This window comes from Neovison vison, chromosome 13 (assembly GCF_020171115.1).
Source record: "Neovison vison isolate M4711 chromosome 13, ASM_NN_V1, whole genome shotgun sequence".
NCBI lineage: Eukaryota > Metazoa > Chordata > Mammalia > Carnivora > Mustelidae > Neogale > Neogale vison.
The window spans coordinates 26,999,326-27,023,216 of record NC_058103.1 but is presented as its reverse complement, the minus strand read 5'-3'; the positions used below and the strand labels follow the sequence as shown (position 1 = coordinate 27,023,216).

The 23,891-nt window shown below is 35.6% G+C and overlaps 1 protein-coding gene across 1 annotated transcript in view; it reads left to right on the top strand.

Moving 5' to 3' along the window:
* Window positions 1-23,891, top strand: part of GALC (galactosylceramidase) — a 59,191-nt gene that overhangs the window by 21,182 nt on the left and 14,118 nt on the right. Inside the window, exons 8-12 of the mRNA XM_044231786.1 lie at window positions 5,655-5,810; window positions 8,996-9,120; window positions 11,016-11,143; window positions 22,736-22,825; window positions 23,577-23,663. Coding sequence (XP_044087721.1) covers window positions 5,655-5,810; window positions 8,996-9,120; window positions 11,016-11,143; window positions 22,736-22,825; window positions 23,577-23,663 — 586 coding nt within the window. The remainder of the gene's footprint in view (window positions 1-5,654; window positions 5,811-8,995; window positions 9,121-11,015; window positions 11,144-22,735; window positions 22,826-23,576; window positions 23,664-23,891) is intronic.

The following is a 23,891-nucleotide window of genomic DNA, read 5'->3' as shown; positions in this document are numbered from 1 at the left end:
TTTTTTTTAAGATTTTATTTATTTATTTGACAGACAGAGATCACAAGCAGGGAGAGAGTCAGGCAGAGAGAGAGAGAGAGGAGGAAGCAGGCTCTTTGCAGAGCAGAGAGCCCGATGCAGGGCTCCATCCCAGGACCCTGGGATCATGACCTGAGCCAAAGGCAGAGGCTTTAACCCACTGAGCCACCCAGGCGCCCCTTCTTTGCTCTTTTTGAAGAAAGTATCTTTTTTGTTACTTAGCAAGGTTTGATTTTTTTGATTCTATGGATTGCATTTATATTGATACCTTTATGCCAGTGGTTCTTAGCTGGGGATAATGTGCCTCCCAGGGAACATTTGGTAATGCCTGGAAATATCTGTGATTGTACTGGCCTGATGGGTGGAGGTCAGAGACATTTCGAAGTATCCTCCCAAACACAGGATAAATTCCCCAAAACAAAGTATTATCCTGCCAAAATATCAATAGTGCTGCAGTTGAGAAAATGTTCACACTAATACTCTTAGTTCCTTTTCTATGAGGTTATTATGTGTTGGTTTACTATAAGCAGTGCAAAACTTATTTCATAACTTCCTCTTTCTTGCCTTCTCACTCCTACAGTGGAATTTTAATTACCAGAATTTCTTAATTTTGTACTCTTACATGATCTTAAGCTTTAGTGTCTTGACTTGTCAGCTGCAAGCTATAGCCTTCAATTCTCAGCCAGTTGGCAGACTTCATTTGCATTTCATTTTCTTTCCTCCTCCTCCTATTTTGCATTTGCTATATTAGTTACACATTATCAGAACACGTAACATTTGGGCACCTTTTGGCTCAGTAGGTTAAGCGTCGCCTTCAGCTCGGGTTGTGATCTCAGGACTCTGGGTTGGAGTCCCATGTCAGGCTCGCTGCTCAGTGGGGAGTCTGCTTCTCTGTGCCTCCCTTGGCTCATGCATTCTCTCTCTCTCTCTCAGATAAATTAAAAAAAAAAAAAAGAACATGTAATATTTATGTACTAAATTACTCTTTCTTTTAGTCTAGTTCTACCATTAAGCATATGCAGTGTTCACCTTCAGGTCTTTTGCTGAAGTTTTTTCCTTAGATTCTTGGGTGTCAGAAGCTTACTATTTGTCATATTTTTCAGGAAGTGCTAATGGAAACAATATTTCTTGATCTCTCATGTTTTTTAACTCATGATTTGTGATCTTTATACTTGAAGGACAGTTTGTCTAGATATAAACTCCCTGACTCACATTTTCTTAATCCTTGAATGCCATAAAATTTACGCTGTTGATTACTCGCATAAAATGTTGCTGTTCAGAATTCTGATGCTAGACTTCTTTCTTTCTTTCTTTTTTGGTTGTTGTTTCCCCCCTCTCTTGGACCTCTCACTTACCCTAATGCTGAAGCAGCTGCTGGTGGTTTTCCAAAACCTATCCTGTTCTTCCTGAGCCCAAGGCAAGATCTCAGCATTCTTTGCAGTTAAGATAGGACAATAGGATTAAGTTTCTGGTGATGAAATGAGAGCACAATTGATAAGTAGCACCTGAGGGTTTATACTGTAGGATATTGGGTACACTCTTCTTCTACCTCTTTTCCTTCCTACTGGCGGGAATCTGAGGCAACCATCTGACCAAGAAGAAGATAGAAGTGCTGCTTCCACCAACCTTGATTCTCAACTTGGAATGATTATATGGAAGTAAAATATACTTTTTTCTTTATGCCACTACATTCTTTGTAGTCTGAAGCCTCTAAACAGTATTTCCTATTTTTTTGTGTAAACATTCTGTTTTGCTCCTGGAATTCCTTATCTTTGCTGAGTGGAAATAATAGAAAAAGCCTCATATTAGTTAATGAAACTGTCTCCAAGAATAGCAAATATCCTTTTGTAGGTATGCTTATCTTATATTCCAGTAAAAGAACTTAGTTATATTTCCATGGGGGGATAATTGAAACTATATCCTGGCTTCTTGGATCACTGAACTCTGTCAGACATCTACATCTCTAGCTTCCATGTGTTAGGGTATTATTTAAATTGTTTTAAATTGTTTTCATAGACCAAAACAGAACGTGGTTTAAGCAAGATAGTTGCTTATTTCTTAGGTAAAAGTAAGAAACAGTATATAGGAAGATTGAGCAACTCTGTTCTATAAGGTGCCCATTGACCTTAGGTTCTGCCATTCTCAAGTGTGTTATCCTTGATGAAACTTATTTTTTTCTTCCTTATAAATGACTTGGCACAATTCCTGTATATTCAAAGAATATTTTTCCTTAACTTTTAAATCTAGTAGTTATATGCTCTTTAACATTTCCAGTACATATTATATGCCTTTTCACTGTCTGTATTTAAGTGTTCTCTTATTTCAATAAAATTTACTTAAATCTTTTAAAAAAATTTTTATTTATTTGACAGATAGAGATCACAAGTAGGCAGAAAGGCAGGCAGAGAGAGAGGGGAAAGCAGGCTCCCTGCTGAGCAGAGAGCCCGATGTAGGGCTCGATCCCAGGACCCCGGGATAGTGACCTGAGCCGAAGGCAGAGGCCTTAGCCCACTGAGCCACCCAGGCGCCCCAAGATTTACTTAAATCTTAATTTAAGTAATTATCCTGCTCCATTGCTTTGGTTTTCCTTTTAGAATACCCAGTAATGCATTTTGGATCTTGTTTGCATATTACCTTTGTTCTCTATTTCTCTCAAACTATTGTTATCTCTTTATTTCTGTTTGATTCTCTATAATTTTATCCTTCCTACCCTCTATTTTTCTTATTGTGTTTTCCACAAGCTTCCACAAGGTCTATTCTATCTTGTGTTTCTTTTTCCTTTCTTCATTTCTAAAATGTGTTTTTTTATAATAATTCTAGAATTCTCTCATTTTAGTTTCCTATACCTCTGTTGTCTAACAATCATCTCCTTAACAAAGGATAACATGCATATATACACATACCAACATGCATATATAAAAGTATATAAGTCATAAGAATATGGCATAATGAATTGTCACAAAGTGAACATAACTGCATCACCACCACCCAGGTCAAGAAATAGAAAATTAGCAGCATCTGAGCAACTCTTCCCTTGGGAAGCTTTCTAATCATTGGCCTCTCCTCTGGTCCCAAAGGCAACTACTAATGTTAGCCCTAAAACTGTAGACTAATTTTCCTTGTTTAAAACTTTATTTAGAGGGCATGTGATGTGATGAGAACTGGGTGTTATATGCAACTGATGAACTACTCAGCTCTAAATCTGAAAGTAATGATATACTATATGTTGGCTAATTGATTTTATTTTTATTTTTTTTATTATGTTACATTAGTCACCATACAGTATGTCATTAGTTTTTGACATAGTGTTCCATGATTCATTGTTTTTCTATACACCCAGTGCTCCACGCAGTACGTGTCCTCCTTAATACCTATCACTGGCGTACCTCTTCCCCCCACACTCCTCCCCTCTAAAACCCTCAGTTTGTTTCTTGGAGTCCATAGCCTCTCATGGTCTTTCCCTCTGATTCCCACCCCCCCCCCTTCATTTTTCCCTTCCTTCTCCTAATGTCCTTCGTACTGTTCCCCTTCCACAAAGAAGTGAAACCGTATGATAATTAACTTTCTCTGCTTGCCTTATTTCACTTAGCATATTTTCCTCCAGTCTTGACCATGTTGATGCAAAAGTTAGGTATTCATCCTTTCTGATGGCTGAGTAATATTCCATTGTATATATGGACCACTTCTTTATCCATTCATCTGTTGAAAGACATCTTGGCTCCTTTCACACTTTGGCTTTTGTGGACATTGCTGCTATGAATGTTGGGGTGCATGTGGCCCTTCTTTTCACTGCATCTGTATCTTTGGGGTAAATACCTAGTGGTGCAATTGCTGGGTCATAGAGTAGCTCTATTTTTAACTTTTTGAGGAACTCCCCCCTCAACCCCCTTTGGAACTGTTTTCCAAAGTGGAAAAACTGTGCCAACTTGCATCCCCACCAGCAGTGTAAGAGAGTTCTCCTTTCTCCACAACCTCTCCAACATTTGTTGTTTCTTGTCTTGTCAATTTTTGCCATTCTGCTGGTGTAAGGTGGTATCTCAATATGGTTTTGATTTGAATTTCTCTGATGCCTAATGATGATGAGCGGTTTTTCATGTGTCTGTTTAGCTAATTGATTTTATTTTTTAATTTAAAATTTAAAAAAAGATTTTATGTATATATTTGACAGAGAGAGTGACAAGAGAGAGGGAACACAAGCAGGGAGAGCGTGAGAGGGAAAAGTGGGCTTCCCGCTGGGCAGGGAGCCCAGTATGGGCTCTATCCCAGGGTCCTGGGATCATGACCTGAGCAAAGGCAGGCGCTTAATGACTGAGCCACGCAGGCACCCCTGGCTAATTGATTTGAAATTAAAAAAAAACTTTATTTACGTGGCATCATAGAGGGACACCTGGGTGGCTCAGTCAGTTGAGCATCTGCCTTCGACTCAGGTCATGATCCCAGGGTCCTGGGATGGAGCCCGGCATCACGCTCCCTGCTCCGTTGGGGGGTCTGCTCTGCCTCTCCTGCTGGCTTGTGCTCTCGCTCACTCATTCTCTTTCAAATAAATACAATCTTAAAAGAAGATTAAAAACAGGTCTTCATTTCTTTAATGTAATGAATACTGTAACACCAAACTACAAAGTTTAGAATTATGCTTTAAGCCTGTCCCCATTATTCTGCTCATATTATTAAATTTTCTGTAAATAAGTGTTGTCCTAGAAAGTATACACTCATGTGCCTAAAGTCACTTAGCTGATGTGCTCTTGTTCTTCTGTCATTTTCTATTTCTATTTCTATTTGAAATTTCTTAACTGTTTTTATTAAGTAATCAATAACTTCCAAAATCATCATTAAGTCAGTTTTTACTCAGAATAATAAATACACATTTATACTTTGACTTTTCTTAAATGATGGAATAAGGGAGGGGTTCTCATCCTCTGTACTTTTGATATTTTCCCTGGGTAGTTCTTTGTTGTGAGGACCTGCCCTGTGCACTGTAGGATGGGAGTAGCAAATCCTGCTTGGCCCTCTCTTCTCCACCAGCAGAATCACCAGGGTTAAGAACCACCACTGCTTTGGGGTGATAGTTTATAGCTTATCCAAGGTAGTGTCTTCTTTTTATTCAAGAAATAACTCTCTGGGCTTTGGTTGTTTTTGACTTCTTGTTTTTGCCTGGGAAAATACCAACCTGTTTTTCTCTCTCTCTACTCAGGGGTAGGTATACAGTAGTCTCATTAGTCTTATTTTTGGTTTCCTTCATATTCCTTTCTTCTGTTCTGAGCTCTCTACTTCCCCTGGGAAGTCTGAATACTCTCTCCATCTGATTCATCTCTTGGAGTGTTCTAGGCTGTGACCTTCTCTGCTGTCTCTGTCTGTCAGTGGGTTTCCATCCATTTTATGGTTTCTAGAAACAGAAATCTCCATCCACTGGTGATCTTCCTTCCTATTCTGTGTGTGAGTATAGGCTTATCACATTTTCAGGGCATCCGGAGATAAAAGAATGGGAAGCAGAAGCTTCTAGTTGGTGTGACCTCTAACCACAAGCTGCCCATTGTTTTAAAATAGAAAACAGTGGTGAGGATGTGTTTTTATTCTTTCAACAAATAGATATAAGTGGCATGTTCTGCCTTTTCCCATTTCCATGCTTTCTTTTCTAGAGCTCATTATCCTGGGACCCACACAGTAAAGGATGCGAAGTTGACTAAGAAGAAGCTTTGGTCTTCTGAAGATTTTAGCACCTTAAATAATGATGTGGGTGCAGGCTGCTTGGGCCGCATATTGAATCAGAATTATATCAATGGCTACATGACTGCGTAAGTTATTGGAAACTTTTAAAAGTTTTTATTATGAAAAATTTCAAAAACACAATAAGTAGAAAAAGGTACAATAGGCTCCCATATTCTCGCAACCTAGATTCAATGATTGTAAACATTTTGGTTTATTAGCTTTATCTGTACCTCTATCTATACCTAAGGTTATCTATTTTTTTATATTTGAATATTGTCTGTATTGAATAGTCAGGCTTATTGAGATATAATTTATAGTAAAATTTATGCAGTTCTATGATTTTTTTATCTTTTAATGAACAATTACAAATTACAGATGTCATAACACTTCGCCCCTAAAGATTTTAGCATGTGGTCCCAAAACATAAAGGATATTCTCCTACGTGATCAGTATATCATTTTGATACATAAGAGCATAAGAGCCCTTTAAAAAAATATCTGCTACTTAGTGTATGTTAAAATTTTCCTAATTATTCCTCAAGGTATCATCTATAGCCTTTTTTTTAAAAAAAAAACTAAGAGCCAGTCATCTTGCATTGCATTTAGATGTCCTGCCCTACAATCTCTTTTAATCTAGAATGGTTTCCTTCCTTCCCTAATTTTATTTTTAAGAATTTATTTATTTGAGAGGGGGCGAGAGAGCATGAGTGGGGCCAGTGCACATAGGAAGACGGAGAAGCAGACCCCACCCTGAGCAGGGAGCTTGACTGACATGGTGCTCCATCCCAGGTCCCTGGGGTCTTGACCTGAGCCAAAGGCAGAAGTTTAACTGATGAGCCACCCAGGTGCCTCTCTTTCCTTCCCTATTTTTTATGTCTGCAACCTTTTGAAAAGACGAGGCAAGTGGTCTTATGGACTATCCACTTCCCAATCTGCCTGACTGATTCCTCATAGAATCACTTAATTTGTATAACTGTCTCTTAAGAGAGAACACAAGGGTTTTTTTGGTTGGGGGGAGAGAGGAAGCATCGCACATGCATGCTTACGGGGCAGGGAGGTGCAGAGAGAGAGGGTAAAGAGAGAATTTTAAGCAGGCTCCGTGCTCATAACCCTGAGATCGTAGGGCTTGCTGTCACAACCCTGAAATCATGACCTGAGTCAAAATTAAGAGTCTGATGCTTAACCCACTGAGCCACCCCAGCGCCCCAGAATACAGCTCTTTTTATTTCTCAGGGTAACCTTTCTTAAATGCTTTAAGAAGCATTAACTGTAATTAGATTAAAATTTGCTTTCTAAAACAATAATAAATAGAACAGAAGTAAGCCAGTACATATTTTTGTGATGTTAATGTGAGCTGATATGTTCTTTTTACAACCTTTGTTCTTTTTCTTCCCTTTTTAAAAGAAAAGATGCTTATCATGAAGAGTTTGGCTCTAATAACATAATTTGGTATTAAGAGTAACGCACACTCATAACAGAGAATTTAGTAACTGCATATAAGTACAAAGAAGGAAACAAAATCACCCCTATTTTTGCCATCTAGAGGTAACCATCCTTAAAAATGTTGGTGTATGTCCTCCCATTTATATTTATATGTATGAAATTTTAATATAGAATTAAGACCATACTGTATGTTTAGTATTAAGCTGCTCATTTAAAAAGGCATTATGACCTTTTTTCCGTATTTGAGTGTACTTCTGTTTCGTCATTTTTAATGCTTATGTATATTCTGTTACATAGAACATGGTTCCCCAAACTTGCCTTGTCTCGAGAAGCACCTGATGCCAAGATGTCTTGGCAACTGCCTAGGTGTGCTGACTCATAATCTCCCCAGAAGGCGTTGGAGACTCTGCTGGTGTCATCAGTGCCCCAGCCAATTCTGATGCCCCACAAGTTTGGGAAGCACTGATGTAGACAGTGTCTTATACCTCACTGAATAGTCTTCTCTTCCAGAAACAGAAGTTGTTTTTATTTTAAGTTGACAGCTTTGTGCTCATTGAAATGATCAATTGTATACAGATATCTTTGTACACATCTATAATTATTTCCTTAGGGTATATTTTTAGAAAGGGAATAAATATCTGGGCCAGAGGTATATAGATTTAAAAGACTTTTGTGTATATAATAAAATGCTAGTCAGGTAGTTTTTGGTTTATGTATCTATCACTAGTCAGAGAAGATACTATGCATCTTGTAATCCAGGGGTAAAATCATGAGAACTCTTAGTTTTTGCTGGTAGTAAGGATTTTTGAAAATTGGGGCTATTATTTCTACTTTGTGTTGACAGAATTAGAAGGCTTTGATTTCCTAAAAAGTCATTTTATGATGGGTGAGGACTTGGTAAGAAAAAAGGGAAATTCTGAGGGTAAGCTCTGGGTTTCTTATTATTGTTACTGTTTTTTTTTGTTGTTGTTTCATTTTGTTATTTTTAAAATTTTATTTATTTATTTAGTTTTTGAGCTGTGAGAAACCCAGCAGTACCAGGAGCCAGAGTTTCCCTTTTCCCCTTGGATTTTCCTGAAAACTACGGAGTCACTATTTCAGGGTTCAGTACCAGCTATAGAATTCCGAGAGAGTGGGCCAAAATGCAGACCACCACGCTGACCCATCTTGTAGATGAGACAGAATCATCGGAAGGTTAGACATCAGACTTTGTTCTAGACACTTTACAGGCATTAATACAGTGACTCCTCGCAATGATCACGTGAGCTAGAGACGGTTATTATCCTCATTTTACAGACGATGAAACTGAGGTCCAGAGAGGTTAGTGGTGGAACCATGATTTGAACCCAGGCAGTCTGACTCTAAGAGTTCTCAATTGTAAAACTTTGCAGCAGCTCAGAGTCAAGTTCATAAAATTATGTCATGAAACTGGGGCATTAAGAAGGCTGACTGTCGAAGGGAAAGCAGGTATGGATAAAGCCTTTATTTGTATTTGAATCAAATCTGTGACATGTCTGGTACTGGTAGAGCATATTCATCTTCTGGCTACACCACTGTTCAGCAAAAATTATATATCCCATATACATTTGTGTTTTTAAATTATGCATTTCACCATTAAAAATACCTAGATGGATCCAGCGCTGAAGTTTTCAAAATGTGAATGAACTTAGGTGACTTATATTTTCTTGTTTTGGGTGGTGATTTTTGCTCCTTCTCATATATTTATATAAATTCTAATAAGGTTTTTTTTTAAAATACAGTTTTCTTGACATTTACCTTTTGATCACAAGCTATTTTGGCCTTTCTCTTTTATCAAATAAACCTTTTAGCACAATTGCTTGGAATTTGGTGGCTAGTTACTATGAACAGTTGCCTTACGGACGATGTGGGTTGATGACCGCTCAGGAGCCATGGAGTGGGCACTATGTAGTAGAGTCTCCTATCTGGGTATCAGGTATGGTTCAGATTCCATCTCTCATGCCTCGGATTTCTCTCTAAGGAGAAAAAGCAGAAAACAGAAGGGATTACACTAATTATGTGCGTGTGTGTGTGTGTGTGTGTGTATGTGTGTGTCATGTGTAAGTTCTAAGTTTTGTCTCTGTTGTAAGTAAGATTTGCCATAGTATTATCTAAGAGCCTTTTGGATAATTACTTTTTGTATTCTAGTCTTGGCTATCCTAAGACCAGGCTCTTAGAAAAGAGGAAGAAAGGGGAAAAAGAGGAGGGAAAAGGCTTATTATCTGGTGATGGAGGCAAATACATGAAATAGTTGATAAATGTATAATTATAAATTATGATAATTTCTAATGAAATGATGTATTTGTAAAGATTCATTGCAACTCAGAAGTATCTAGAAGTCTTAAAATTAGTCTTGGAGACATTTTGTTGCTTTGTATTAATATAGTTATGTTGGTGAGAATAGTGTGCTAACAAAATCAAATGAATTCCTAAAGGAATAAGTAGATGTCAAGGTTCTATGAGGTATTGTGGCTTTATACTGATGAATATTGTTACAGATAATTTAAGAAAAATGTAAAATCATGACTCACATGCACATAAAAATGAACACGTGTTAAAGACTTTTCTCATGCTATGTAGAAACCAGGCAGATGAATCAATCAATTCAAAGGAGAAGTCAAAAACAGTACACATTTATTTAGAGTAAAAGAATTTGAGATAAATCGCAAAAGGAGACAGGTTAGGTTTCCCATAGCAGGGAGGGGAGGAAATCAATTAAGTCCTTGCCAGATAGGATCACTTTATACATCCATCAGTTATCTACACTTACGTAAGTTTCAAAATAGTTTAAAGACAATCAGCAGGGCTGTAGCAACAAAATCTTGTCGCAGAATCAGTTATCAGCACAAGGGACGTTGAGATCACGCAGACAGTGGTTGACAATTACCACTTTTTCATGAATGATATAACCATGCTAAAAATGAATATAATTTAAACAGAATAAAAATCCTGTTGTTGAATAATATTCAAGTTCTTTCTATAATTTTTTTTAGTAAAAAAATTAAAGCATTTATGACCTTTTGTTTATCATCATAACTGCAGTCTTTAAAAAAATCCATTTCTTCAAAGGCAGGATGCTTTAATAGGAAAAATCTGAGTTTGGAGTGAAGTTGTTTTCTTTTAAACCTTTATTTTGGGGATTTTATTTTTTATTTGATGTATTTTCCTCGGAAGGATTTGTAGTCATGATATTAGTCATGAAATCGTAACATTATTCTAAACTCTAAATTACATTTTAAAAAATATGCTTGTATGTATATTTTCATTGCTTAACCCCTTAAATTTGTAATTGTTTGTCCCACATTATCTAGGTGAACTAATGTACTCTGCTAATATTGTCACTGTGTTTTGGGGGTAGGAAGGGGACATGAAATATTGCTCAGTACATTTTCAGAGCCAGCTCTGGAGGTACCCAGTAAATATATATTCTGAAAATAAAACTTGTTTGAAATCATAAAGCTTAGTTTTTGAAGTGTAATATTAACTATTTTTAGTCTTTTTTTTGTAGTTATATTAGGATGAGTTGAATAGAGAGGCACAATAGTTCAGAAGAGATTATTTTATTCTTGGGAAAAAAAGACAATACTCTTGAATTAATGGTGTAGTTCATTTATGTTTAGCAGTAATTCTAACTATAGTTATTCTTACTACAATTGTACCATTTAACTGGATTAATTATTCAAAAGTTGAAACATGACATTGGCATGTATTTTCTTCTAAAATAAAAAAGAGCTTGTTAGACTCAATCAGATTCAAGCCTGTAGACAGCTTTATTTTTTAAAGAAACTCTTCCATCACTATTTTATTGGGTCTTTCTCTGCTTTTCTATAGCTCATACCACTCAGTTTACTCAACCAGGTTGGTATTACCTGAAGACAGTTGGTCACTTAGAGAAAGGAGGAAGCTATGTGGCCCTAACTGATGGTCAAGGTAACCTCACCATCATCGTTGAAACTATGGTAATTCTTTGTTGTTTTTATGGAATTAACTGACTCTCTTAGAATTAGAAAAACAGTAGAAAACATAATGAAACACTTCCTTTTTAAAAAACCCCAGCTCTACCAAAGTGTAATTGACATATGACAAATAACATGTAGGGGAGGAAGAAGCTACTTCCTATACCCTCTTAGGTTCAGACTACTGAGGTCCCACCTATTAAACTATCAAAAAAAAAATGCCAGATTCACAGGAGAAAAGTTTATTTGTTCAAGCAACATGCATACACATGGGAGATGCTTAGTGATGAGTAACCCTGAGGGGTGGTTAGAATTTGGGTATATATACCTAGAGGAGTAAGTAAGGGAAAAGGGGAGAAAGGGCACTTAATGGAAAATAAATGACTTTTGGGGAAGATAAGTGGGTTTTCAGGAGAACAAACAAGAATGATTGTGACACTGTATGTCTATACTGGAGAGCAGTCTTTCCCTCTTCAGGGCTGTAAAAAACCCTCTGTAGAAGGGATCTGGGGGTAGGTTTTATTCCCATTTTCCTTTCTGGGAGTAAATCCTTCCTACAGAGTAGATCCATTTGTGGCAGTCTTACTTCCCAGAAGTTGCTGCTCTGAGTAAACTAAGGGAAGCTCAGAGAAGACTTTGCCCCGGCATCTTTTGAATCTCAAATACCTTTAACTTTAAATAATATTTATACCAAAGTGGCCTATTTTTTGGTGGCATATTCTGGTTCACTTCAAACACATAATTAACGTGCACAATTTTATGACTTACAGTAGGTAAACGCTCAATAAACCATCGTCACAATCTAGATAAAACCTCCGAAGGGTACTCATGTCCCTTGTTAAATATTCCCTCTGTCCTGCTTCTCCTCACAGCCTGTGACTTCCCTGATTATTATTTTTTGGCACTATAGATTAGTTCGCATTTTCTAGAGTTTTGTCTCCATGGAACCAGTTCAGCATGTAGTTTTTTGTCTTGCTGCTTTTACTCAGGGTAATTATTTTAAGATTCATCCACATTGTGATACACCTGTTGCTAAGTAGTATTCCATTGTAAGGACACACCATAGATTTTTTTTTTTTTTAATCTATGCACTTGTGGGTAGATGTTTGGCTTGTTTCTACTTTCTGGCTACTACACAGAAAGCTAGGAACATTTGTGCACAGGCTTTCCATGGGAATCTATGTCTTGTCTTTTGGGTAAAGACATAGGAATGGATTGGCTGGATAATAAAGATATGCTTCTGTTCAGCTTTTTAGGAAGCTGCCAAACTCTTCTCCAAAACAGTTTTCCTGTTTTAAATCTCCATCAGCAGCAGAATTGGAGTTCTAGTTATTCTTTATCATTGTGAACACTTGCTGTGATCATTTATAAACATTTCAGCTCATAGTATATATGATATAGCACTTTATTTTGGCTTTAGCTTGCATATCCCTAATGACTGATGATGTTGAGCTTTTCATGTGCTTGGGCTTCATGTGTCTTCTTTGGTGAAGTGTGTGTTCTTTTGCCTATTTTTTGTTGACTTTTTCTTATCGTTGGATTTTGAGAGTTCTTTATGTGTTACATATTCTGGGTCCAAGTCCATCACAGATACATGGTTTGTAAAGATAATTTCCTGGTCTGTAGCTTTTCTTTTCATTTTGTTAACAGTGTCTGTGGAGGAGCAGGAGTTTTTAATTTTTATGAAGTCCAGTTTATTCATTTGTACTTTCATGGAACATGCTTTTGCTGTGGTATCCAAGAAGTTTGTGCATATGGGTATCTGTCTCTTCTAGCACCATTTGCTGGCAAGTCCATATTTCCTATTGCATTGCCTTTGCACCTTTGTAGAAAATCAGTTAGTATATGTAGGATTATTTCTGGACTCTGTCCTATTTCTTTGACCTATTTATGTATCTTTACACCACTACTGTGATTACTCTGTGTGTGTGTGTGTGTGTGTATGTGTGCGTATAAAACAGTTCCTAGAAATAGGTAGTGTTTGCTCTTCAGATTTGTTCTTTTTCAAAGTTGTTGTGGTTCTTCTAGGTTGCTTTTACTTCCATGTGAATTTTATTTTATTTTTTTTATTTTTCATTTTTAAAAGATCTTTATTTATTTATTTGACAGATGGAGATCACAAGTAGGCAGAGAGGCAGGCAGAGAGAGAGGAAGGGAAGCAGGTTCCCTGCTGAGCAGAGAGCCTGACTCGGGGGCTCCATCCCAGGACACTGGGATTGTGACCTGAGCTGAATGAAGGCAGAGGCTTAACCCATGGAGCCACCCAGGTGCCCCCTACCATGTGAATTTTAGAATCAGCTTGTTAGTTTCAACCAAAAAAAAAAAAAAAAGCCTGCTCAGATTTTGACTGGGATTGCATTATATCTATAGATTAAGTAAAGGAGAATTAATATTTGAACAATATCAAGCCTTGTAGCCCTTTAGCAAGACATAGCCTCAAGTATATTTAGGTTTTCTTTAATTTCTCTGAATAGTATTTATAGTTTTCAATGTACAGGTATTTCATATCATTTATCAAATTTTGGCTAAGTATTTCACATTTTCAATTTTATTGTAAATAGTAGTTTTTAAATTTTGCATTCAAGTAGTAACTAGTATATAGTAATAGAGTAGATTTTTGTATGAAGATCTTGTTTTCTGCAACATCACTGAACTCATCTCTAGTTCTAGTAACTTTTTTGTGGGTTCCATTGCATTTTCTTTGTAAATGATTGGCAAATAGAAATAATTTTTCATCTTCCTGACCAACGATAGTTGGTTATCAGTTGTTATTGCCTGTCTCTTTGTTACAGCCGTTCTGGAGACATGAAGTGGTATCTTATTTTAGTTTTAGTTTTGATTTATATTTTACTAGTGACTAATGATGTTGGGCATCCTTTCATGTGTGTATTGGCCATCTGTATTTCTTCTTTGGAGAAATGCCCATATAGACAGACCCTTTGCCCATTTTTAAATTGGGATGTTTGAAATTGAAATGTAAGAGTTTTATTATTTTTTTATTATTGAAATGTAAGAGTTCTTCACATATTCTAGGTAAAAGTCCCTTATCATATGTATGACTTGCAGGCATTTTCTTCCATTCTGTAGGTGGCTTTTCACTTCCTTTTTAAAATTTAAACTTTATTTTAAAAAATTACAGTACAGTTGACATACAATATTATATTAGTTGTTTTTCCCTTTTTAATGATGTCATTTCAAGTATAAAAGTTTTAAATTTTGATGAAATCAAATATATATATATTTTTCTTTTTTTTGTATGTTTTTGTGTCATATTTAAGAAATTATTGCTTAATCCAAGGTCATGAAATTTATACCTATACTTTCTTCTAAGAGTTTTATAGTTTTAGCTCTCACATTTAGGTCTTTGATCCATTTAATTTTTTTAATAGAGGGTTAGATATGTGTCCAACTTTATCATTTGCAGGTGGGTATCATCTCATTGTTCCTGCACCATTTGTTGACTGTTCATTCCTTATTGAATTGTCTTGGCTTCCTTGTTGAAAATCAGTTGGCAATAAATATGAGGTTTTTTATTTTTATTTTTTCCTGGACTCTCAATTCTATTGCATTGACCTCTGTATCTATCCTTATGGGAGCGTTATGGTGCCCTAATTATTATAGCTCTTTATTTTGAAGTTAGGAAGCATGGATCCTCCAACTTTGGTTTTTTTTTTCAATGCTGTGTGGCTATTAGGGGTCCCTTGCATTTTCATAGATATTTTACGATCGGTTTGTCAATTTCTGCAGTGAGGCCAGTTTGGGTTTTGATAAGAGATTATGTTTAATTTGTAGATCATTTGGGTAGTATTGCCATTATAACAATAGTAAATCTTCTAGTGTATGAAGATGGATGCCTTTTCATATATTTATATTTTTGTCTTTTTTTGTTTTAAAGATTTTATTTATTTATTTGACAGAGATCACATGCAGAGAGGCAGGCAGAGAGAGAGAAGGGGAAACAGGCTCCCTGCAGAGCAGAGTGCCCGATGCGGGGCTTGATCCCAGGACCCTGAGATCATGACCTGAGCCGAAGGCAGAGGCTTTAATCCACCGAGCCACCCAGGCACCCCTATTTTTGCTTCTTTTAAAGATATTTATAGTCTGCAGGGTATAAGTCTTGCCCTTTTTGTTACAATTACTATTTCTGAGTATTATTTTGGCATAACTCTAAATGAATTGTGTTGTTAATAGCATTTTCAGATTTTTCATTGCTAATATTTAGAAATACAATTAATTTTTACATGTTGATCTTGTATCCCACAAGCTTTCTGTACTTATTTCTTAGTTCTAGTAGTTTTTTAGTTGATTCTTAGAGAATTTTCTATATACAAGTTTATGTAATCTGCAAATAGAGATAGTTTTGCTTCTTTCTTTTCAATTTAGATACCTTTCCTTTTTTTCCTTGGTTAATTGTGCTTTAGTAAATATGGAATAGAAATGGTGAGAATGTACATTCTTATCCTCTGATCTCAGGGGAAACAATTTCAATCTTAAGTGTAATGTTAGCTGTGGTTTTTTGGTAAATAGTTTTTATAAGACTGAAGAACTTCCCTTCTATTCCCAGTTTTTGGAGTGCTTTAATTATGAAAGGGTACTGGATTTTATCCAATACTTTCTGGATCTATTGAGATGATCATGTGGTTTTGTTTTTTATTATATTTATATGGTGTATTACACTGATTGATTTTTGTCTGCTAAGCTAACTTTGCATTTCTGGGATAAATTCCATTTCATCCTCATGTATAATCCTTCTTATTTGTTGCTGGATTTGATTTGCTAGTATTTTGTTGCGGATTTTTGTGTCCAGATTTGTAAGAAATACTGGTGCATAGTTTTCTTTTCTTGTAACATCTTTGTTTTTTATATTTTATTTTATTTTTTTACTTAAATTCAGTTAGCCAATATATAGTATATCATTAGTTTTGATATAATGTTCAATGATTATTAGTTGCATATAATACCCAGTGCTCATCACATCATGTGCCCTCCTCAATGCCCATCACCCATTTATGCCATCCCCCTACCCACCTCCCCTTCAGCAACCCTCAGTTTGTTCCCTGTAATCAAGAGTCTTTCATGGTTTGTCTCCCTCTCTGATTTCTTCCCATTCCGTTTTCCCTCACTTCCTGTATTGTTCTCTGCACTATTATTTATATTCCACATATGAGTGAAACCATATGATAATTGTCTTTCTCTGATTGATGTATTTCACCCAATACTGACCTCATAAGCTGAGTTGGGAAATGTTCCTTCCTCTTATGTTTAAGATAATTAGTGAAGGATTGGTATTAATTCTTTATATGTGTGGTAGAATTAATCAATGAAGCTATCTGATTTTGTGATTTTCCTACAAGAAAGTTTTGGTTTATGGACTCAACCTCTTCTTATAGGTATATTCAGATTTTATATTACTTTTTGAGTCAGCTTTGGTAGTTTGTATTTTTCAGGGAACTTGTCTCTTTTATCTGTGTTACCTAATTTTTTGCATATGTTTATGTATAGTATTCACTTAACGTATTACAATTTAACTTCTGTAAGTTTAGTAGAAATGTTCCTCTTTCATTCCTGATTTTAGTAATTTGTCTTCCCTTTTTTTCTTGGTTAGAAAACCTAAAGGTTTGTCAGTTTTGTTCATCTTCTCAAATAAACAACTTCTGTTGATTTTTCTGTTTTCTTCTTTATTTCAGTAATTTCCACTCTAATCTATATTCCCTTCAGTTAACTTTGAATTTAGTTTGCTCTTTAAAGATTGTAGGTAGAAGATTAGGTTATTTTTTGAGATATTTTTATTTAAATATTTTATTTAAATTCAGTTTAGTTAACATGTAGTGTATTATTAATTTCAGGGGTAGAATTTAGTGATTCATCTGTTGCATATAACACCCAGTGCTCATCATTACATCAAGTGCCTTCCTAAATGTCCATCCCACCTCCTCTCCAATCATCCCTCTGTTTGTTTCCTATAGTTAATAGTCTCTTATGGTTTGCCTCCCTCTGTGTTTTTTTTTTTAATCTTACTTTATTTTTCCTTCCATTCCCATATGTTCCATCTGTTTTTTAAATTCCATGTATGAGTGAAATCGTATGATACTTGCTTTTCTCTGACTGATTTACTTCGCTTAGCATAGAGGTATTTCTTTTTCTTTATGTGGGTATTTATAGTTATGAATTACTCTGTAAGTGGTACTTCAGCTGTATTGTATCTCTTTAAGTTTTGTTATGTTGTATTTTCATTTTTATTCTTTTTTTTTTTTTAAGATTTTATTTTTTTATTTGATGGAGAGAGACAGCAAGAGCAGGAACACAAGCAGAGGGTGTGGGAGAGGGAAAGCAGGCTTTCTACTGAGCAGCGAGCCTGATACGGGGCTCAGTCCCAGGACCATCATGGCCTGAGCCAAAGGCAGACGCTTAATGACCGAGCCACCCAGACACCCCAATTCTGTTATATTTTCATTATTGTTCATTTTATTTTCTAATTTCTTCTTTGACCCATTGCTTATTTAGGAGGGAATTATTTGATTGGTACATTTTTATGAGCTTTTGTAATTTTTTGTTATTGATTTTTAATTTCATTCAATTAAGATTGGAGAATATGCTTTGATTTTAATCCTTTTAAATTTGTGGAGTTGTATTTTATTTCCTTGTATATGATCTATCCTGGAGAGCATTACATATGTACTTGAGGAGAATGTATGTTCTGTTATTGTTATTCTATTCTGTAGCTATTTGTGAGATCTTGTTGGTTTATAGCGTTCAAGTCTTCTGTTTCCTTGTTCTCTCTGTTGCTGATAGCAACTAATTGAAGTTTTTAACTACTATTGTTGAATCATCTGGTCTTTTTTCTCTTATTCTGTTTTATGTATTTAGAGTCTTTCTTATTAGGTGCATATGTGTTTATAATTTTTATATTTTTCTGATGGATTTATCTTTATATAATTATAAAATGTCTCTACCTTAGTAACAATTTTTTGTTTGCTTTAAAGTCTGTTTATTGTTACTTTAGTTATTCTTGTGGTTTCTGTTAATATATGTTTTTCCCTCTGTTTACTTTCCATCTGTTTATATCTTTGAATCTAAAATATGTCTTCTTTTGACAGCATATAGTTAGATCTTGCTTTTAAAAATGTAATTAGTTGTTATGTAATTAGTTGATTGAGTTGTTTATTCCATACATATTTAATGTTAATATTGATATAGTTGGATTTATATGTCAACTTTTTTTCTGTATGTCTCATTTTGTTCTTAATCTATTCTTTCTTTACTGTCTTCTGCATTAAGTGAATATTCTCTGATACAACATTTTAATTCCTTTAATTTTTTCCACTGTATTTTAGTGAGTTATTTATTTTGTGGTGGTTCTAGGGTTGTATATATTGACTTAATTGAATCTACTCCAGATTCATATTACCTGAATTCTAGTGAGATATAAAAACATTATTCCTGGGTTACCTGGGTGGCTCAGTCGGTTAATCATCTGCCTTCAACTTGGGTCATGAGTCCAGGGTCCTGGAATTGAGCCCTGCTGTGGGCTTCCTGCTTGACAGAGAGCCTGCTTCTTCTTCTCCGTCTGACTGCTGCTCCCCCTGCTTATGCTTTCTGTCAAATAAATAAATAAAATCTTTAAAAAAAAGAAAAAAATAAAGCTATAGAGCTTTATTCTCTCTCCCACTTTTTGTTGTTATTATATATGTTAAACCTCTATCTGTTATAAGCCTAACAAGACCTGTTATAATTACAACTTAATATATAATTTTAAGTCTTCTAAAAAATCTGAGAGAATAAAGGAGAGAAATTCTGTATTTATAATATTAATGTTATTTTTACTTGCTATTTTTGGTTGTTTTTATTTATTCCTGTGGATTTGAGTTATTATTTGGTAATATTTCCTTATTCTAATACAGTTTTTTCCTCACCTGGCTACTTAATGCTATTATTGGCAGTTGTATCACATTTCTATATTTTATAAGGCCAACAATATGATTATTTACATATTATTTTATGTTGTTGCTTTTAAAATCAGTTATGGGAAGAAAGAAGGAATAGGCATTTTTACTATCTTTTATAATTACTAATTATATTTGCCTATACTTTTGTTTGTGGATTTGAATTACTGTGTGTGATCATTTACTTTCAGCTTGAAATTCTCATTTTGATATTTTATAACAGTTGTGTCTGGTATCAACACATTCTCTCAGTTTTTTTTAGTGGAAGTACATTTTGCCTTCATTTTTTGAAGAATTTTGCTGGATATAGGATTCTTGATTGACATTGGGTTTTTTTTTTGAGCATTTTGAATGTGTTACTTTTTGTTATTTCTGATGAAGAATCCACTTTTAATCTTACTGAAGATCTCTTGTTTCTCTCTTAGTAACACCTCTGATTTAGGAGCACAGGCTGATAGATGGAGGTTTGGGACCCCATTAATCTCAGTATTCCAAGGTGAACCAGTCAATGGGAGCTGGGCAGAGGAAGGGAGCCCTCAGCTTCCGAGCCATACTTGCTGGTACTTAACCTTGACCTCAGATATCTGATGGGGGTGGGTGGTGAGAAACGCTGACCTCCTGCTTCTCCCAGTAAGCTACTGTAGCCTTCAGCTGCGAGTTGGGAGGAGGGGGCCCTCTGTTTTTGGCTGCATCTACTCAGCATGCAGTTTTCTTCCGCTTGGGTAAGAGAGGGGCAGGGACAGAATAGATCGTGGTTTAAATGTCACAGGTTCTTATTCTTTTTACTGAGTTTTTGTAGATTTTCTTGAATAAGTGTTTATTTGTTGCATGCCCATAGGATCATTTCCATTTTCTTTTAAAGATTATGTTTATTTATTTATTTATTTATTTGAGACAGAGAGAGATGATGTTGGGGGAGGAACAGAGTGGTAGGAATAGGGATAAAGAATCTCAAGCAGACTCTGTGTTGAGCATGGAGCCCAATGTGGAACTTGCTCTCAGGACCCTGAGATCGTGACCTGAACCAAAATCAAGAGTTGGTTGCTTAACTGACTGAGCCACCAAGGAACTCTGGATCATTTCCATTTAAAAAAATATTTTTCAGGGGCGCCTGGGTGGCTCAGTGGGTTAAGCCGCTGCCTTCGGCTCAGGTCATGATCTCAGAGTTCTGGGATCGAGTCCCGCATCGGGCCCTCTGCTCAGCAGGGAGCCTGCTTCCCTCTCTCTCTCTGTCTGCCTCTCTGCCTCCTTGTGATTTCTCTCTGTCAAATAAATAATAAAATCTTCAAAAAAAAAAAAAATATTTTTCACCAGTTTTAAGGGACACAGCTTCATGGAGCTCCTAAACTGTCATTCTGGAAGTACAACTCTACTTCAGTTTTTTAGATGTGGTTTCCTTTGAATGTATTTAAATACCCAGTTTAATGTCTTTGTCTAGTAAGTCTAATATGTGGCAAGCAATGCCAGGGCTTTGTCAGACATGGTTTCTGTTGACTGCTTTTATTCTGTGTATGGGCCACTTTCCTTTTTGTTGTTGTTGTTTGTTTGTTTTGTTTTCAAATCTCATAATTATTTGTTGAATATTAGACATATTACATAATATATTGTGGCAACTCTGGAGGTCAGATACCTCCCCTGTCTAGCATTTGTGGTTGTTATTCTTTATTGTTGTTGCTTTTTATTTGCTTAGTGACTTTCTTGAACAAATTCTGTACTTTGTCAGCTTTATTATATGTGGCCCTGAAGCCTCTGCTTAGTTACCTTAGTGGTCAGCACATGACTGTATAGAGGTTTCCTTATGTTTGGAGCTAGCAAGTCTCCTGGCCTTGGCTGGTAGGCTCTGTGTGCATGGGGTATATGTCAGTGCTCAAGCAGGCAGTGTACAACTTTGTAGTAGCTTTACTTCATGTTTGAGCAAAGCTTCAGGGTTGACCGTAATTTCCCAGTACAGCCATCAGGGCTACTTGGGTTATCTGTATCTTTTTTAGTAAGCTTTGGGTTTTTGTATCTTTATTTTTCTTTTTTTCTTTTCTTTTCTTCTTTCTTTATTTCTTTCTTTCTTTCTTTCTTTTAGAGTGGGAGGGAGGTAGGAATGGGACAGAGGGAGAGGGCAGGTGCCATACCCAGTGTGGAGCCTGATATGGGGCTCAGTCTCACAACCCTGAGATCATGATCTGAGCTGAAATCAAGAATTCAATGCATAACTGACTGAACCACCTATGTGTCCCAGGTTTTTGTGTCTTTCACAAATTTTTTTAGTTTTATTCAATTTTTGGACATAAAGTTATTGGTGTTAGTCCCTGTAATTTGTGCATATATCTATAGAATTTCTACTGATGTCACCTTTCTTACTGTTGACAAAGGCAAATTGTGTTTTCTTTCTTTCTGTCTTGATTTCCTGACTAGTCCAGCTAGATTTTATTGATCTCAAAGAATCAGCTTGTGGTTTCTTAATTATTCTCTCCTTTTTCTGGGTTTTGTTTAATTGATTTCTCCTTTGATCTTTAATGTTTTCCTTCTGCTTACTTTGGTTTTTAAATTTGCTCTTCTTGTCCTAGGATCTCCAGGTGGAAGCTGAAGTCTCACATCCTTCTTCTCTTATCAGTGTTCAGTGCTATAAATATGTTTCTCAGTACTGCTTTTGTGGCATCCCACAAATCGTACATTGTATTTTTATTTTGATAAACTCAAAATTCTTCATTTCCCTTTTTATTTCTACTTATTCTTTGAGACATGGATTATTTAGAAATTTGTTATTTAGTTTCTAAACGTTTTGGAGTTTTTCTAGAGGTTTTTCTATTATTTATCTGATTTAATTTATCTTGTGGACAGAGGACATACATTGTGTGATTTGAATCTTTTGCAATGTATTAAAAGTTCTTTTATGGCTAAGAATATAGTGTTCCTTGGTGAATGTTGCTTGTGCATCTCTGTTGCTGGGTGAGGTGATCTATAGATATCGATCCAGGCAAGCTATGTGATAGCATTGTGCAAATTACCTCTATCCTTTCGATTTTCTCTCTAGTTGTACATCATTTACTGAAGATGAGGTGTCAGAATCTCTAACTACAATTATAATTTTTTTTACTGTCCATGAAGCCTGGCCCAGAACCTTTTGCTTAAGTGCTCTGGGATCATTGAATTCCCTGAAGTAGGGATTATGTCTCATAATTCTTTTGATCCCAATCTGTAGTAGTGACTGTTTAGTAAAAAAATGATGTCAGTGTGAGAACTATTTGTTATACGTACGTACTGACTTTAGTTGTATAGGAAGGTTCTATTTAGATGAGATGCCTTTTCAGTGAAAACATACAAGTATTTGTATTTTATTTGATGTATGTTACTTGGAAAAGAATTATAATGTAAAAACTAATCTGTGTGCCACAAAATAACTCTGTAGTTTAGCCATGGATTCAGTTGAATTCAGTCGAAATGCCATCGAGCTTTACTTTGACTAGGCATTCACAGGAGACTTTCATTGTAGGTTATATTAGAAAAAAAGTTTTTAGAAATTTGAAATAAACTCATATTTATCACCTAATATGTGCCATTTTTGTTAATCTTAGGGCAATGAATGTTTAATTTTCTTTTCCTAAGGTGGCTTGTATATCATTTGGATAACTTACGTGATTTTTTTTTTTTTTCCTCCTAGAGCCATAAACATTCTAAGTGTATACGGCCGTTTCTGCCTTACTTCAATGTGTCACATCAGTTTGCTACCTTTGTTCTTAAAGGGTCCTTTGTAAGTATGTGGGACTTTCATTTTGGTTTTGATTTGAGAAGTTATGTATTTTATCACAGGCTAGCAGTTTATAAGTGAAGTCTTCTATTAGGAGCTATGAAGTGTTTGCATATGAATGGATACAGGCACCGGTGTCTTCTATCTGCTGAATGGTCTTAGTCAAACAGTACAGAAGCCTAAGAGGCAAAACTCCCTGTGGCTAAAACTCTCTGTCACTTTGAAGAACACTTAACAGATGTCAGTTTGTAACAAAATTGTTCTTGTTGGATGAAGCGTCAGTAGTCTAAGGAACTTTCAAGCATTGATCTTTTTAGTACTCTGTACAAAAAACCCAACAACATAAAAAGACGCCAGATTCTTGCTGTTTCTACCTGTTGTTAATTTTGGACACAGAAAATACTGTGCTTTTTCTGACTACTAATTGCATAAAAATTGTTTTTAATACTAGAAAATTCCTAAAAAGTGTTTTACACAGGTATAATAGTAATTATTTTGAAGCAAAGGCACTAAAATCTTTTTATTTAAACATTTGCCAAAAGTCTGTGGTATTTATAAGAAATAAAGTATTTGCTTGAACAATATCTTCCTACGTTCAGAACATTAACTATTTAAGATTTGAGGTGGGTCTTTGGCAAATAGGAATAGACTGCACATTATCAGGGGTTCATTCTTGCTGGTATTAATTTTGGAAAGCCTCAGAAGATATGATGAACCACTCAACCATGTCTTTTTGTGTGTGTTTTTTCCTCAGAGTGAAATACCAGAGCTACAGGTGTGGTATACAAAGCTTGGAAGACCATCTACGAGATTTCTTTTTAAACAACTGGATTCTCTATGGGTAGTTTATAAAATAAATTCCTGTATTTTGAGCTTTGCAACTAGTAAAAGAGGACAGATATTTAGTTAATGAATTAAGAAATTTTAATTTTATAATTGATTTTGTAACTGAAGTATAATAGAGCTAAAGGTGTCCCCAGCTGTTTTTGTTTTTGTTTTTTAACTAGAAGTCCTCTCCAAGGCATAATGGAGTATAGGTGTGTTTGGTCTTAGCATTTAGTTTGTTGTG